The following is a 15646-nucleotide window of genomic DNA, read 5'->3' on the forward strand; positions in this document are numbered from 1 at the left end:
GAGAGTCTTTACACCTTCATCCCGCAGGATGATACATTGACGGTCCTCACAGAGGCATTGAATGACTCAGAATGGGGTTATATAACTCCCCCCTCTTTTGTGGTGGACTGCGCAGTCCTGGTTTTGAAAAGGAATTTTTTCCAATATCAAAGTGATCTGTTCCTACAAATAACGGGGACCTCGATGGGCAGCACCTGCGCCCCTAGTGTGGCCGGGCTATATGTTCATCATTTTGAGAACAGCCATATCCTCCATGTTTCCAATCCTTTTCTAAACCACATAACCTTTTGGCGTCGTTACATCGACGACGTCTTGGTGATTTGGAATGGCACCGAGGCGGCTCTTCTAGAGTTCCTGACGTGGATCAATACCTGTAATACCCACCTCAAGTTCACAAGTAACTATCATCCCAATACAATGGTGTTCCTGGATGTGACTATCACCAGAGTGGGTAACCATCTCAAAACAGAAAACTATCAAAAACCCACATCTAAGAATAATCTTTTACATTTCAACAGTTTCCACCCTCGACCACTTAGGGAGAATCTCCCATATGGGCAGTTTTTACGCTTGAGGCGTAACTGCAGCGAGACTGTAGATTTTAATCATCAAGCGGGACAACTATCAGAGAAACTCCGGGCACGGGGTTATCCTCAAAAAATTCTGACAAAAAGCTGCAAACGGGCCAAAAATCAACAACGTGAGGCCCTACTTGAGGAATATCCCAAGCCTGAAAATAATGAAATTCCCCTGACATGCGTCACAACGTATAACAGTCTGTCCAACACTGTTAGCAGATGCATCAACAGACATTGGTCGATCCTCACGAGTAACAATCATAAGTGGGAAAAACCCCTCTTCTCCTATCGGAGAGCAAGAAGCTTGAGGGACTCGTTAGTCCACACACGACCGACCAAGACAATGTCACAATCGACAAATACACTGCTTAATGCGTGGGGGCTCCCACCAATCTTAGGCCACTATCCTTGTGGGGGGTGTAGTGTATGTCACCTAACATCGGCCACCAAAACCCTGTCTCTAGAACCTAATAAAACGTGGCATTTAAGACAGCACACCAATTGTAACTCCGCAAACGTGGTGTACCTCATAACCTGTCCCTGTGGACTACGTTATGTGGGAATGACCACAAGACGGATAAAACTAAGAATTACTGAACATCGCAGTAATGTCAGGTGTCAAAAGGAGATGACAAAACTTACAACACACTACAAAGCAATGAATCATAGCCCAGATGACATTAGATGGACTGTAGTGGAACAAATAGGGACTGCCATGATGACACAGGAATCACTATTTGAGAAGGAGCAACGATGGGTGTATCGCCTTTCGACACATCTACAGGGACTGAACGATAATATCCCCTGGGGTAGTGTAAGGCATCGTTAGCCCATATGAAATGATGTTTCCCTCCCTTCTTTATCATACTGAATGGGCTCCAGCAATTTACGAGTGCTCCACTACTCATGATTACTGAGAATATAGTGTTGGGTGTCGCTCTGTTACTGAGAGGTTGGGGCGCGATACTGTAACCAACTTCCTCAGTGACAGATTGATATTATAACTAATTGTGAGCATGGAAGACTGTCCAGGCATTGGTAACTGATAAAGTTTTCATGCCCCGGTCCTGGCGAACACTTCCCCTTTAAATCCTGCAATAAACAAACCCATACGCCTGACGTCATCCAGGACGCTAGCAACCATTTGGCGGAATGGTCACGTGGGTTAGGTACCGCGATAACACCCGATCAGAGTCTGACTGCCTTTACTATTCAGGCGGTGGCAGAGCCTTGTAGAGGTTGATATGCGGGGAGTCTCCGGAATGCAGGTGAGTGGAAAATAGACCTTGTTTATAGCCATCGCTTATCCACTCTACCAGTATAGACGGCTCATAACAACGCCGTTCGTTTCCCTCCATTAGTTTTTTCCGGAGTGAAGAAATCCCGCCCCACCGACCTATGAAGTGAAGTCACTGCACTTTCACGTAATTATGAATAGTTTTGTGTTTCCTCCTTTTCGTAAACTCCTCCCAGGCTTTCTGCGCGAGTGATGTGGTTTGAAATATGTAGATATATTTTTAACTTTGCACAATTCCTTGTAAACCCAATGTGGTGTTAGTGTTACTTTATTCAGTCACACTGTGTGGTAAAGATTGTTACTAACACAGTTTTAAAAAAAGCGTTCATGTTGACGCACTATAAAAAGGTTGGTTGGTGAGAGTGAAGAGGGAACTTTCCTTGGTAACCCGACCAAAATATACAAACTAACCCTACTTGATGTGAGTTTTTTTAAATATATAAAAAAATAGACAAAGATCTTCCTGATGAGCACGTAACTTGGTGGTGTGTGATAAATTAAAGTTGTGGGAAAAAGGAACCTATGCATTATTTCATGTATGTGATCATATGTTTGGTCCGATTTTCTTTGTCTCCCCACCACACAGATTACAACACCCTTGAAACTTCAGGGTAATCCGGTGAATAACCGTGAGTTCTTTCTATTTTTGAGTACACTGAGGTTAGGGTACGCCTTAGCGCGCGTATACCGCCCAGTGTCACAGGTTGGTCCTGAAGAATGCTCGGCTAAAAGGCCACCATGAGCAGAAACATGTTGACCACATGACCGATTAAAACAGGACACTTTGATTCAAATTTATTATCAAACTTGTCCGCCACTTCTTTTTATCTTGTGCATGCTTCAACCTTTATTAAAATTGGGTACAGGTTGGAACACGCATTTTTACTCTGATTTTGACACCTTATTTTCACTATCACTTTTTGCACTGCTTTTATTCTAGTCACCAGCTCCACTGCAGTCGCAGGTGTAGTAGCACACCGGGCATGCACTTGGCATACCCGGTGAACAACCCGATGATGAAGCATGTCACCCAATAGTTGGGTGAGTGAGGGTTTTATAAAAAATCACTGTGATTTTCTTTTCCTTTTCTACACATCCACGTGCTCTGTCTATGTCCCATTTTGTTTGGTTTAAGTCACTCCTCCGTTGTTGTATTGATAAGTTCCTTAGGATATCATGTAACTGTGATTGGGTGGATGGAATATCCATCACACTTTTGACAGAGTAAATCTGTCTGCCATGATCATAAGCAGGCCCTTAGTTTTGTATTAAATTGATTTCCTAGGGACAGTGGCATTTACGTATGTTTAGGATGGATGCTTTTTTCCTGTAGTTACCAAGGCAAGTCAGTGGTTCTGCAGAATACTTATGACTGTATTTTTCTGTTCTCCCTGCTGATATATGTTTAGATGGCAGAGAATGCCTGCAACTTGAATGCTTTGTGGCACACTCACAGGGGAAATGGGATTTAAAGTTTATACCTCGCAATTTGTCGTTTTTTAGTTAATTTGGGGGATTATAGCTTTCATCTTCTGCAATCAAGTGTTGAAGCAAACACTAATGCTCCTCTTTATTTGTATATCAAAGACTCAGATAGCGAAAGAGAAGAAGAGAACCCTGGCGGAGTTTGATCGGCTGTACCAGATTCTGAGAAATAAGGAACAGATATTTCTCAGTCACCTTGAAGAGATGGACAAGAAGATCACGGTGGCAAGAGATGCAAACATGACCAAACTTTCAGATGAGATTTCACATCTCAATGAATTGATAGTGGAGATGCAAGAGAAGATGACATGGCCTGCAGAAGAGTTCCTAAAGGTGAGTTGTTGGAGCATGGTACATTCATCAGAACTATGAGCAGATATTTTACAGAGTCTAATTTTAACATAGAAGCAGTGGCCTAGTCTTAATGTCCCTTTACTAGTGTGAGACACTGCAGCCAATGGGAGCATCCATCGCGTGCAGAAGAGGACAGCAAGTTACACTTTGTTTGGATAGGCCTATGAAGGTCTAAGATGAAATGCTACCTCCCATTGGCTGTTAGATGCTCCTCAGCAGGTAGTAACTAGTAGTCAAGGCTAGGGGTAAAGTGTGAGGGTGCCACCGAAGAGTATTTTGAGGTAAGAAGTTATGATCACTGCTTAATAATTCTACTCGCAGGTGCTTCAAAATCAAAAAGCAGTACCCTGCCCATGCCCGTAGGTGAGTAAGTAACTTTAGATTTATACATCATGTTTTTTCCTTTGAAGAGATTGCTCCTTTTTGTTAAGAGGATGTTAGTTTTGAGGAGGGCCATGGTGATGGAAGGATGCAGGCCTGAGTCCATCAGCATCCCATGCACACTCCTCAGGGTTGTTCAAAGTTACTTTACCTCATTGCAACACAACAACAGTTGATTAACCCTCAATGGAGCCCAGAAGCCATAGTTCAAATAAAGGACTGATTCTCTTTTTCGACTGCAAATGTCGGAAATATTAGGCCTACTTTTGCTCTGTTCAACCCCTTCGCCCCTCTTTCCCCTACCACCACTACAATGAAAGAGCAAGCCCTAACCGAGAGTTTCTCCTTCACTGCCTTCACTGAGATCAACCCTGACAAACCCGGCATGTAGAATCCCATTCAGTTCTACCAACTTTCATATCTGCCCCATGCCTCTTTTTCTACAAGTTTAGAAGGAGAGATCTTGGTCAGAAAATAGATGGTTCGGCATATTTCAAGGAGGGTATATTCAGCACGCACATATCATGGTATTTGCTTTATGGTTGCCGGCATTCTTCCTGTCTTTTAAGAGCTGGTAATAAGTTGCTAAAGTCGAGGGGTTTTGGCATCTTTATTTTTAATGATAAGCTTGAGAAGGCAAATACCATTTGGTAGACCAGGGGTTTGCTTGCCAGAAACAATTTATCAAAAAGAGCATAAGGTTAGCAGAGACAAGGAACAGACTTGTCTAACAGAGTTCTTTCAGATAAGCCAGATGTACCTCTATCCCATTTCTAAGGCCTTAAGTGTCCTTCCGAAGGAAGATAGCAAGGTGTTCAACCAAAGAAGTTGAGGATTACATTTTATTATAGGTTGTTGTATTCACCAACACCTCTACTTTTAAACCTAGCTCATAAGATGCTCACAGATGTATGATTTTGGAAGATTAAACCAGTTATTTTCTTATATGAGCTAACATATTGGTTTAAGTAGACCGGAAACGTGTAGGAGTCATGTCCCTCCTCAAGAAACCCTCTGCAGACCCGACGGACCTAAAAAACTACTGACCCATCTCTCTTCTTCCCTTTGTGGCCAAAGTCACAAAGAAGATTGTCAACGCCCAGCTGACTAACTTCATCAAAGAGAACGCCATCCCCGACCTTTCCCAATCCGGATTCCACAGCACCAAGACCGCCCTCCTCACCGCCACAGATGACATCCACACACTCCTCAACCGAGGCGACACCGTGGCCCTCATCCTACTAGACCTCTCCGCAGCCTTCGATAATGTCTCCCACAGCACTCTCAAAGCCCAACTCCACGACGCCGGCATACAGGGGACTGCCCTCGACTGGCTCCACTCCTTCCTCGCGGGCAGAACCCAAAGGATCAGACTCCCGCCCTTTCTCTCCAAACCCACAGAGCTCATCTGAGAAGTACCCCAAGGATCATCACTCAGTCCCACGCTCCTCAACATCTACATGGCCCCCCTCGCCGGCATCGGCAGACAGCATGGACTCAGTATAGTATCCTACGCCGACGACACCCAGCTCATCCTCTCCCTCACAAAGGAACCCAACACCACCAGACTCGGCTTCCAGGAAGGAATGAAAGATGGTGCATCCTGGATGAGCAGCAGCTGTCCAAAGCTCAACTCGGAGTAGACAGACGTTTTCGTCTTCTGACCCATCCCCTCAGCCTGGGACAACACCTGGTGGCCTACCGCCCTTGGCCCTCCCACCCCCACGGACCGCGGCCGGAACCTCAGCATCATACTCGACTCCTCCTTCACCATGACCTGCCAGGTCAGTGCCGTCACCTCCACCTGTTTCAACACCCTCCGCATCCTTTGCAAGACCTTCAAATGGATTCCCCTGAATCCAGAAAAACCATCACCCACACACTCATAACTAGCAGACTGGACTACGGAAACGCCCTTCACGCTGGAATCAACAAATTCCTGGTATGCAAACTCCAGAGTATCCAGACCACCGCAGCCAGACTCGTCCTCGGCATCCTACGACATGATCCCATCACCCAACACCTACCCAAGAGAAACCTCGGCTTCGCCCGACCTCGCCCTAGCAGAAACCGCGCACATCCACAGATCCAGAGCGGGTGGAAGAGTCTTCTCCTACGTCATGGCAAAGGCCTGGAACAAGCTCCAGGTCAACATCTGAAGCTCTCCCACCCTGCACACCTTCAGGAAGGGCCTCAAGACCTGGCTCTTCGGCTGACTCGTAGCTGAACCCCTCACCCCCGCCGAGCGCATTGATTGATTGAGTAGTTAGTAAATTATAATTATTGAGGCCTCTTTTTCTTGCAAACCAGTTTAGGTTTAGAGAGCATGGGCCTTCGTTTTTTAAGGAAAGACACTGTTGAGAACTTTGGCCTTTAGTTTAATTGAAAGAGATGAGGGTCGCATCTTACAAAATCTAATGGCAATCATTTTTCAACAGTCTGTTTCAGTGAAATTGTCTGTAGTTAAATTTTAATAGATGACCTTAGAAAAGGTTTTATTTGAGACTTTTTCCAGGGGCTAGTGGTATTAGAGGGTATAGGTATAGCCCTTGTTATGCTAACGTTGTCTGACCAGGCATGGCACTAGATATACTAGAACACCAAAATTTTTCAAATTTGGTCAAACAAATTAATTAAATTCATGACATATTTCAGCTAGGAGGAGGCACTGACGGATACATTAAGGGGTCGATTACGATGCCGTTTTGAAGGGCTCCGAATCGGATTCGGGTTTGCTGAATCTGATTCGGAACCCTTGTTCCTGACTGAATCGTACACAGTGCCCAACGATTACGGTGCATTTAAACTGGTAGGGCTGTCCAAATCGGTTCCGAAAGGCATTTGGACAGGTTGCGTCTTTCTGAGCGAGCGATTATGTTGACCGATCCGGACAGCCGTTCCGATTTGGTTTCTCCGGAACTAATTTGGTGCCGGAATCTGTCTTTGGGGGCCCGTAGTAGGCCCCCCTTTACTTGGGGCCCTCTGAATTAGGTCCGTGAGGGTACCAAAGGGACCCTCTTTCTAACCATGCACAGAGTGGCAGGCACCTTGGGGTGCCTTTCACAGGGTGCAAGGTTTTCCCCAGCCACCCCTTTCTTCAATGGGAGCCTGTGGTTCGAGGCATGTGGGCTGCTGAATTCATATCTATAGCATAGATCGCCGCCTAGTGTTGGGTCCGGATGATTGCACATTGTTGTCCTGGAAGAGTCTTCGAAGTATCACGAGATAGGTGGCTCCTCCACTGGACTACAGTGCGCATGGGCATCGACTCCATCCCCAGATTGTTTTTTTCCGCCATTGGGTTTGGATGCCTATTCGATCTCTCCAGTTCGGAATCGATATAAACTTTCCTTAAGGCCCAAAGGCCTTTTCCTATAGCGTCGGTATTGTCTTGCGTTCGGTGCCCAGCTCTGTTCCGGCTCAGTTCCCGAGTCGGACATCCGGAGGAGTCGTGTGGCTCTTCGGTGCTCGAGGCCCAGTCAACGCAACCAGACTTTCGACGACACATCATGGAACGGAGCCCGTTCAAGAGATGTCCCGTGTGCAACTCAAAGTATCCCGGTGTGCAAGAAGTGCCTGTCGCCGGATCACGATGAAGCCAACTTATGGCTTGTTCCCGTTTTCGCTCCAAGAAGACGATTCGACTTCGGCACGTGGCGCGCCAGGAGGCCCAGCAGACGGCCCCGGCACCGGTGGACATTTTCGAGGGGGAAGAAGCAGACGAGCAAGAAGATCGAGAGCCGATTTCAACTCCAGCGGAGGAGGTCGACTACAACTACGACGCGGATGTCGTAGTGCTCGATGCAGAGGAAGTCGTCGACGAGGTAGGAGACGACAATGAGGCCTATGGGGCCACGGAAGATAGCTCATGCGAAGAGCTATGCCCCGTTCGAACAATCACTAAGGCTCAGGTCGAGGGATCGCCACATGGCCTTACCCAAGATCTTACACCTGGATCCACGGCCTCGCCTACGGGCCGGGCTACGGACACTTCAACGGAGCAGCCATTGGTCAAACCGAAACCGAAAGTGAAAGCTTCGGTGTCGACGAAAGTGAAAGAGATGCCGTCGAAACAGAAGACGTCGGTCGCTCTGGTCGCCTCCTCGCCTTCCAACATGTTGGGGCAGCCGAAGAAGGTTGTCGATCCGGTGAAGTTGCTCAAGGGCGTCGAGCCGAAGTCGCTCAAGGGCGTCGAGCCGAAGACTGGGAAACCAATTGTCAAGGCTGCCGACCCGACACCGTTGGCGCCAAAGGCCGTCGTCACGGAAGGAGGACACGGCGCACCAAAAGGGGCTGATCCTGCACATCGACCGGAGAAAGCCAAGGGTTCGGCGCTCGAGTCTGCACATGCTGGTTGACCGAGAACGTCTGTCGGGTCGACGAAACCGTCCGCATCCTTCACAAAGCAGGTGTCGGACTCATTGCAACGCATCAGGAACAAGGCTTCCACGGACGATCCGAAGGATACGTCCACCCCGAAGCAGGCTGCCAAGACGCCGAAGTCCTCGGCGCCAATCCAGTTCACGCTGCCGCCGAAGGTGGCGCCGAAGGCGTTCGCACCCAGGTCGGGCGACGACGCGCCCATGAAGGTGTCTACAGGGTCGAAGCCTCCTCAGCCTCTTGTGAGCTCGAAGCATCGACAACCCCTGATGGAGGAGCAGTCGGAACACTTTATCGACACCGACACCGGTAAACTTACCCTCTACAAGAGAAAGATCACGCCGGCACAGCCTATGGAGTCCTACACGATTCCTTTGAAGCGCAAGAAGCCCTCCACAGATTCCCCGGTTCTGGTTGAGCCGATTAATCCACGGCCTCCAACCATTGCTCCACCCTCACCCACTTATTCAGATGTGGAGGCTGGGGATGGGGACAATGAGGAGTACAACTTCCCTGCCGACACTGATCCTGAGGATCACGAGCACTTATGGGCAGATGCAGGGGACCCAAGTGATCAGCAAACTGCCCCGGACACTCAGGTGTACAATGTCAAAACCTCTCCTACTGAGGATTCTGCAGCATTTAATGCTCTAATTGAGAGGGCGGCTACAAATCACGACGTCCAGCTGCATGCTGACCCTGTTGAAGTGGACTTCCTGTTTGATACCTTTTCCACCTCTGAAAAGACTGTCAAGACCCTGCCAATGTTAAAGGGGGTTCTAAAACATGCTGCAGAGATTTTTAAGGAACCCACACGTGCCAGGGTTATAAACCCCAGGATTGAAAAAAAGTATAGACCGGCACCTGGCGACCCTACCTACATCAAGGGCCAGTTGCCGTTGGACTCTCTGGTTGTTTCTAATGCCCGCAAGAGGGCAAATTCACAAACCACTGGTGATGCTCCTCCCCCTGACAAGGAATCTAAAGTGCTAGAAGCATCAGGGAAGAGGGTGGCGGCTCAAGCAGCCAATATCTGGCGTATTTCAAACACTCAGGCACTCTTGGCCAGATATGACAGGGCACACTACGATACACTAGAGACCCTGTTACAACACTTGCCAGACCAGTATAAGGAGGCAGCGGAGATGCTCATTCATGAAGGGAAGCTCATCTCAAATGCTTCTATTAAATGTGCAATGGACGCGGCCAGAGCCATTAACACAAGTGTGATGTTGCGACGTCAGGCCTGGCTCTGAATCTCCGGGTTCAAACCAGAGATACAGACCACCATCCTCAATCAGCCTGTCAACCCTGATCAATTATTTGGACCTGAGGTGGATACCACCCTGGAAAAAATAAAGAAAGATACCAAGACTGCAAAGTCCATGGGGGCTCTCCAGTCACAGCAATTCAGGGGTAGCACTTTTCGTCGCTCAAGCTATAGAGGTGTTTCCAGAGGCCAGATGTCCCAGCAAACACAGTACAATAAAAGTGGGGCGCAGACCTCTTACGGCAAGCAGAGTAGGGGAGGCTATCGTGGCAACAGCGCCAAGGGCAGAGGTCGTGGAAACAACAACTCCAGATCCTCCGCCACCAACAAACAGTGACGCCTTGTCACTGCCCCCCGACCATACAACACCGGTCGGGGGGAGACTCCAGCAGTTCCTGCCAGTCTGGAAATCCATCACCACAGACAGGTGGGTCAGAAAACTTATCCAGTACGGTTATTGTCTGGAGTTAACGTCCACTCCACCCAACATCCCACCACGGCACCGTCCTATGTCAACAGAGCATTTGCACTTATTGCAGCAGGAGGTGCTCGTCATGCTGCAAAAAGGGGCAATAGAGCTCGTGCCGGTGGAGGACAGAGGCTCCGGAGTGTACTCCCTGTACTTCCTGATCCCGAAAAAGGACGGGTCCCTCAGACCCATACTGGATCTCAGACCCCTAAACCAGTATATTCTCTCAGAACACTTTCACATGCTCACGCTGCAGCAAGTCCTTCCATTGCTCAATCAGGGAGACTTCCTCGCAACATTAGATCTCAAGGATGCATAATTTCACATTCCATTACATCCATCACACAGAAAATACCTCAGATTCACCATTCAGAATCAGCATTATCAATTCAAGGTCCTCCATTTCGGAGTGACCACAGCGCCCAGGGTCTTCACAAAATGCCTGGCGACAGTGGCTGCGCACCTCAGGAGGCAGACCGTTCACGTCTACCCTTATCTGGACGACTGGCTTGTCCACGCAAAGTCGGCCCAGCAGTGCGCTGCCAACATGTCCCACACCATTCACCTTCTTCACAATCTGGGATTCTCACTAAATTATCCGAAGTCGCACCTTCAGCCAGCCCATGTGCGGCAGTATCTGGGCGCGACAATCAATACTCTGGCAGCCACGGCTCAGCCAAATTCTGTGAGGATCAACAGCATTCAGTCGCTGATACAGAAGTTCAGACCGCAACACTCACTTCCAGCACGAGTGTTCATGCAGTTGATAGGCATGATGGCCTCCTGCATTTTCATAGTCCCGCATGTGAGACTACATATGCGTCCGCTTCAGGAGTGCTTAGCACACCACTGGAATCAGGCTCAAGGACAGTGGAAAGACCTAGTGTTGGTGACCGGTCGGGCATACAACTCTCTGCATTGGTGGAATCCACACAACCTTTGCAAGGGCCGACCGTTCCAAGAGCCTGTGCCACAGATTATTCTGACAACGGACGCATCTCTCCAGGGATGGGGAGCTCATGTACTCCACTACACAGTGCAGGGACTATGGACAACGCAGCAACAGAAGATGCACATCAACTACCTAGAACTGATGGCAATCTTCATGGCGATGAAGGCATTCAAGGGGCATCTGTGCAACAAAGTCGTGTTGATCCGGACGGACAACATGACAGCCATGTACTATATTCAGAAACAGGGAGGTACGCACTCTCCACAGTTGTCTCATCTGGTTTAGAGCATGTTGAAGTGGGCCATTCAAAGGAACATCTTCCTCATGGCGGAACACCTCCCGGGCAAGAACAATCAGATGGCGGATCTGCTCAGCAGGTACAGCCACCAAATGCACGAGTGGGAGATACATCCATCAGTACTCCGCCCGTACTTCCAGCAGTGGGGTCATCCGGAGATAGACCTGTTCGCCACAAGGGAAAATGCAAAATGCCAAAGCTTTGCCGCCAGGTTCCCGCACCCACAGTCGCAAGGCAATGCGATATGGATGAACTGGTCAGGCAGATTTGAGTACGCTTTCCCCCCAGCACCTCTCATACCGCTGGTGGCAAGAAAGATAAAGCAACACTCGATGACACTCATCCTGGTTGCTCCAACGTGGGCACGCCAACCATGGTACACCACGTTTCTAGAACTCTCCGTGGTACCGCATCAAAGGCTGCACCTCACACCCAGACTTTTGACGCAGAGCCATGGCGACATTCAGCACCCAGATCCGCATCAGCTCAACCTGGCGATCTGGCTCCTGAGGTCATAGAATTTGGCTACCTTAACTTGCCTCCTGACTGCATGGATATCATACGGGAGGCAAGAAAGCCCACCACCAGAGCATGCTATGCAGCAAAATGGAAGCGGTTCGTCATTTACTGTGCAGAACACAACATCAACCTGCTAGATGCATCTACTCACAACATCATTTGTTATTTGTTACATCTTTACAAATGCAATCTGGCATATGCTTCCATTCGGATACACTTATCCGCCATAGCGGCTTATCTCCAGAACAGGCAGCATCTCTCCGTTTTCAGAGTGCCTGCCATTAAAGCCTTTCTAGAAGGTCTGAAACGGGTCATTCCTCCCAGAACCCCGCCAGCTCCTGTATGGAACCTTAATATGGTCCTCACCAGACTGATGGGTCAACCTTTTGAGCCTCTACTTTCATGCGAGATCCAGTTCTTAACATGGAAAGTGGCTTTCCTTATAGCCATTACGTCACTGCGACGTGTTAGTGAGCTCCAGGCGCTCACCGTACAAGAGCCATTAATACAGATTCACTCAAACAGGGTGGTGCTGCGCACTAACCCTAAATTTCTTCCTAAGGTGGTTTCACAGTTCCATGTCAATCTGACTATTGAACTGCCTGTGTTCTTTCAAAACCCAGAGACAGTGGCCGAAAGAATGCTCCACACTCTTGACGTCAAACGTGCTCTGATGTACTACATCGATAGGACCAAAGATTTTAGGAAGACGAAACAACTCTTTGTTGCCTTTTCTGCCCAACACAAAGGCAACCCCATTTCCAAAGCAGGTATAGCCAGGTGGATCGTTAAGTGTATTCAAATTTGCTATCAAAAAGCTAAGCGCACTTTAACGGTCCCCCCCAGAGCCCACTCCACCCGCAAGTTGGGGGCCTCCATCCTTGGTAATATCCCTTTGGAAGACATTTGTAGAGCAGCCACATGGTCTATCCCACACACATTTACTAAACATTACTGCGTAGATGTGCACTCCAAGCAGCAGGCAGCTGTAGGGCAGGCTGTTCTAAAACACTCTTTCAAACGTCTGCAGCTGGCACAGGCGGCCGCCCATGATGGAGGGACTGCTATATATTCTATGCTATAGATATGAATTCAGCAGCCCACATGCCTCGAACTGAATATGCTACTTACCAGTATGCATCTGTTCTTGGCATGTAGGGCTGCTGACATTCAAATCGCCCGCCCTCCTCCCCGGCTCCTGTAGCGGCTGCAGAATTTTACACTTACTCTTAGCATGGTCATCGCTCACACTGTTACACTCCATCATCGCCACAATGGCTAAAAACAATCTGGGGATGGAGTCGATGCCCATGCGCACTGTAGTCCAGGGGAGGAGCCACCTATCTCGTGATACTTCGAAGACTCTTCCAGGACAACAATGTGCAATCATCCGGACCCAACACTAGGTGGCGATCTATGCTATAGATATGAATGTCAGCAGCCCTACATGCCAAGAACAGATGCATACTGGTAAGTAGCATATTCATTCTTGTTCAGAACACCGGCTCCCATTGAAGTCAATGGGAGTCCGACCGCTTCTGTATACATCCAAATCGTTCGGTCGGACTCACCCATCTGAGTCATCCAGAAATCATACCTGGACCAATTCGGTAGAAATTCTTTCTGGAGATTGTAATCGGCCCCTAAATATTACTTTGTATGTGAATAGAGAAAAGAGTTATATCTGGTGTTAGCAGAGATTCTGTCCAACCACTGAACACTTGGCCCATCCACAAGGGCTGAAAACTATTTAAATGAGGTCTTCAGACAGGAGTTTTACTGTTCTGCTATTGAACAGGCTCATTCATAGATTGCAATTTTGGTAGCAGATGCCACACTCATTCGAATTTGTTAGGGGGGAATGTTTAAACTTTGCTAAAACCACTCCAGACTCCAGTCTCTGTACTAGGCAGGTTGAAAGAAACATCAGATGTTGCGAAAACGGATTTTATTTTATGGTTCTTGAATAAAGAAAGTGTCATTTTAGTGACAGAATTGTTTATACTTTATGAAACTGCAGAATGTTAAGCTAATAAACCTACTGTAAATAATGTATAGCATCTTGAAGGTGTGCCTACAGCCACTATGACCAAAATTCATTTAAATCCATGTTTTCTGAGAGTGAAGTCACTGGCAGGTGCCAAGGGCTTTCCTGAAGTGGAACAAAGGCTGATGGCTGAGTACTGTAATCAAGATATCTGGGGAACAAGAAATTATATTTTTCAGTTGTATTCGCAAGAGTGCCAAACATTTTTCTTATTTTTTTGGTTTATCTCCAGTAGATAAAAAAGGAAGATGCTGAAGCACGAAGTTTATGAACTCTTTCAACAAAGCGTTCCATGAGTGGCTGAAACCTTACTATTTCTTTTTTACTTTGCAGGATGTGAAAGATGCCCTGAAAAGGTACAGTTTTTTTTACCTTTCTTTCTATATGTATATTGCCATCCATCCTTTTCAGCATTATCTAGTGTTGAAGAGGGCACTGTAGATAGCAAAGTCCTACATAACATTACACTGCCTCAAAGAATACCTCATCATATGACAAAAAAAGACTAAATGATCCAAAACCTGAATATCCTAAAGCATATTTTTATTTCAGGAAATATATAAATACCTGGTTGTACCAATGGACGGGCTAAAGGAGCTTAGAAGCCTTATTGACTATCCAGTTGACAAAAAGAGGAGAGAGAGCATTGACAGCTACCTCCTGAAATATATCCCCACACCCAAACAATCCAAATTGTAGCTTAGTTATCATGAATGTTATCTTTTCCCCCCAAGAAAGCACAGGATCTGGAAGAAGAGACAGTATTTGTTGTGCATCCTTGTTGGGTTTGACAAGTTACCTGGATGGTGCATAAATTAAGCCTTACATTCTCAGAGAAAAAATGTAGTAATCTAAACGTTCGAGGCATATGGGCTGCAGATGGTACATTTATGAATAGATCGCCATCTGGTGTTGGGCTCGGATGATTGCACTTTGTTTTTCTTCTGGAGAAGTCTTTGTCGTCATAGGTGACTCCTCCTCTCGGTGTTAGTGCGCATGGGCATCGGCTCCATCCTTAGATTGTTTTTTTCCGCCATCGGGTTCGGATGAGGATCGAAGCGCTCCGGACCGACTTCAACAAAGAAGGTTATAACCGGCGCGTATTCCTTTCCAAATCGACGGTATCGTTATCGAACGCGACTGCACCCCATACCGACGCGATTCGAAGGACGAAGACTACGAGAAACTCGACGTAGTCCAGCCCGGGGTCCATGGAAAGGACTCCATTCAAAAAATGTCCAACGTGTGGTGCTAAGTTCCCACACAAGGACCTACACGAAGTGTGCAACCTCTGCTTGTCCCCTGAACACGAATCCAGGGACTGTGAGGCCTGTGCAGCATTCTCGTCAAAGTCGACGATTAGAAACCGTCGAGCCCGAAGACACGAGGTATCGAGAATGCAGTCACAAGCAATCCCGGAGCTGTTCGAGGACCAGCAACCAGAAGAGGAGGAAGAAGAGGCCGACGAGGCGGGGTCAGAAGCGGACGAGTCCGACGTCGAGGAATTCGACGTCCAACAAACCGTGAGTGACGACGTCCCTTTACCGAAAAACAAACCCCGCACGGTGTCGACCCCGCCCTCGAGCCCGGTCAGACAACCGAAAAAAGTTTCCAAC

General features: G+C 47.8%; 1 protein-coding gene across 1 annotated transcript in view; it reads left to right on the top strand.

The window, feature by feature from the left end:
* Positions 1-15646, top strand: part of LOC144817842 (E3 ubiquitin-protein ligase TRIM39-like) — a 158966-nt gene that overhangs the window by 101685 nt on the left and 41635 nt on the right. Inside the window, exons 3-4 of the mRNA XM_078674701.1 lie at positions 3463-3693; positions 14364-14386. Of these exons, the coding sequence (XP_078530827.1) occupies positions 3463-3693; positions 14364-14386 (254 nt within the window). The remainder of the gene's footprint in view (positions 1-3462; positions 3694-14363; positions 14387-15646) is intronic.

The sequence above is a fragment of the Lissotriton helveticus genome, chromosome 2_1 (genome assembly GCF_964261635.1).
Source record: "Lissotriton helveticus chromosome 2_1, aLisHel1.1, whole genome shotgun sequence".
Lineage (NCBI taxonomy): Eukaryota > Metazoa > Chordata > Amphibia > Caudata > Salamandridae > Lissotriton > Lissotriton helveticus.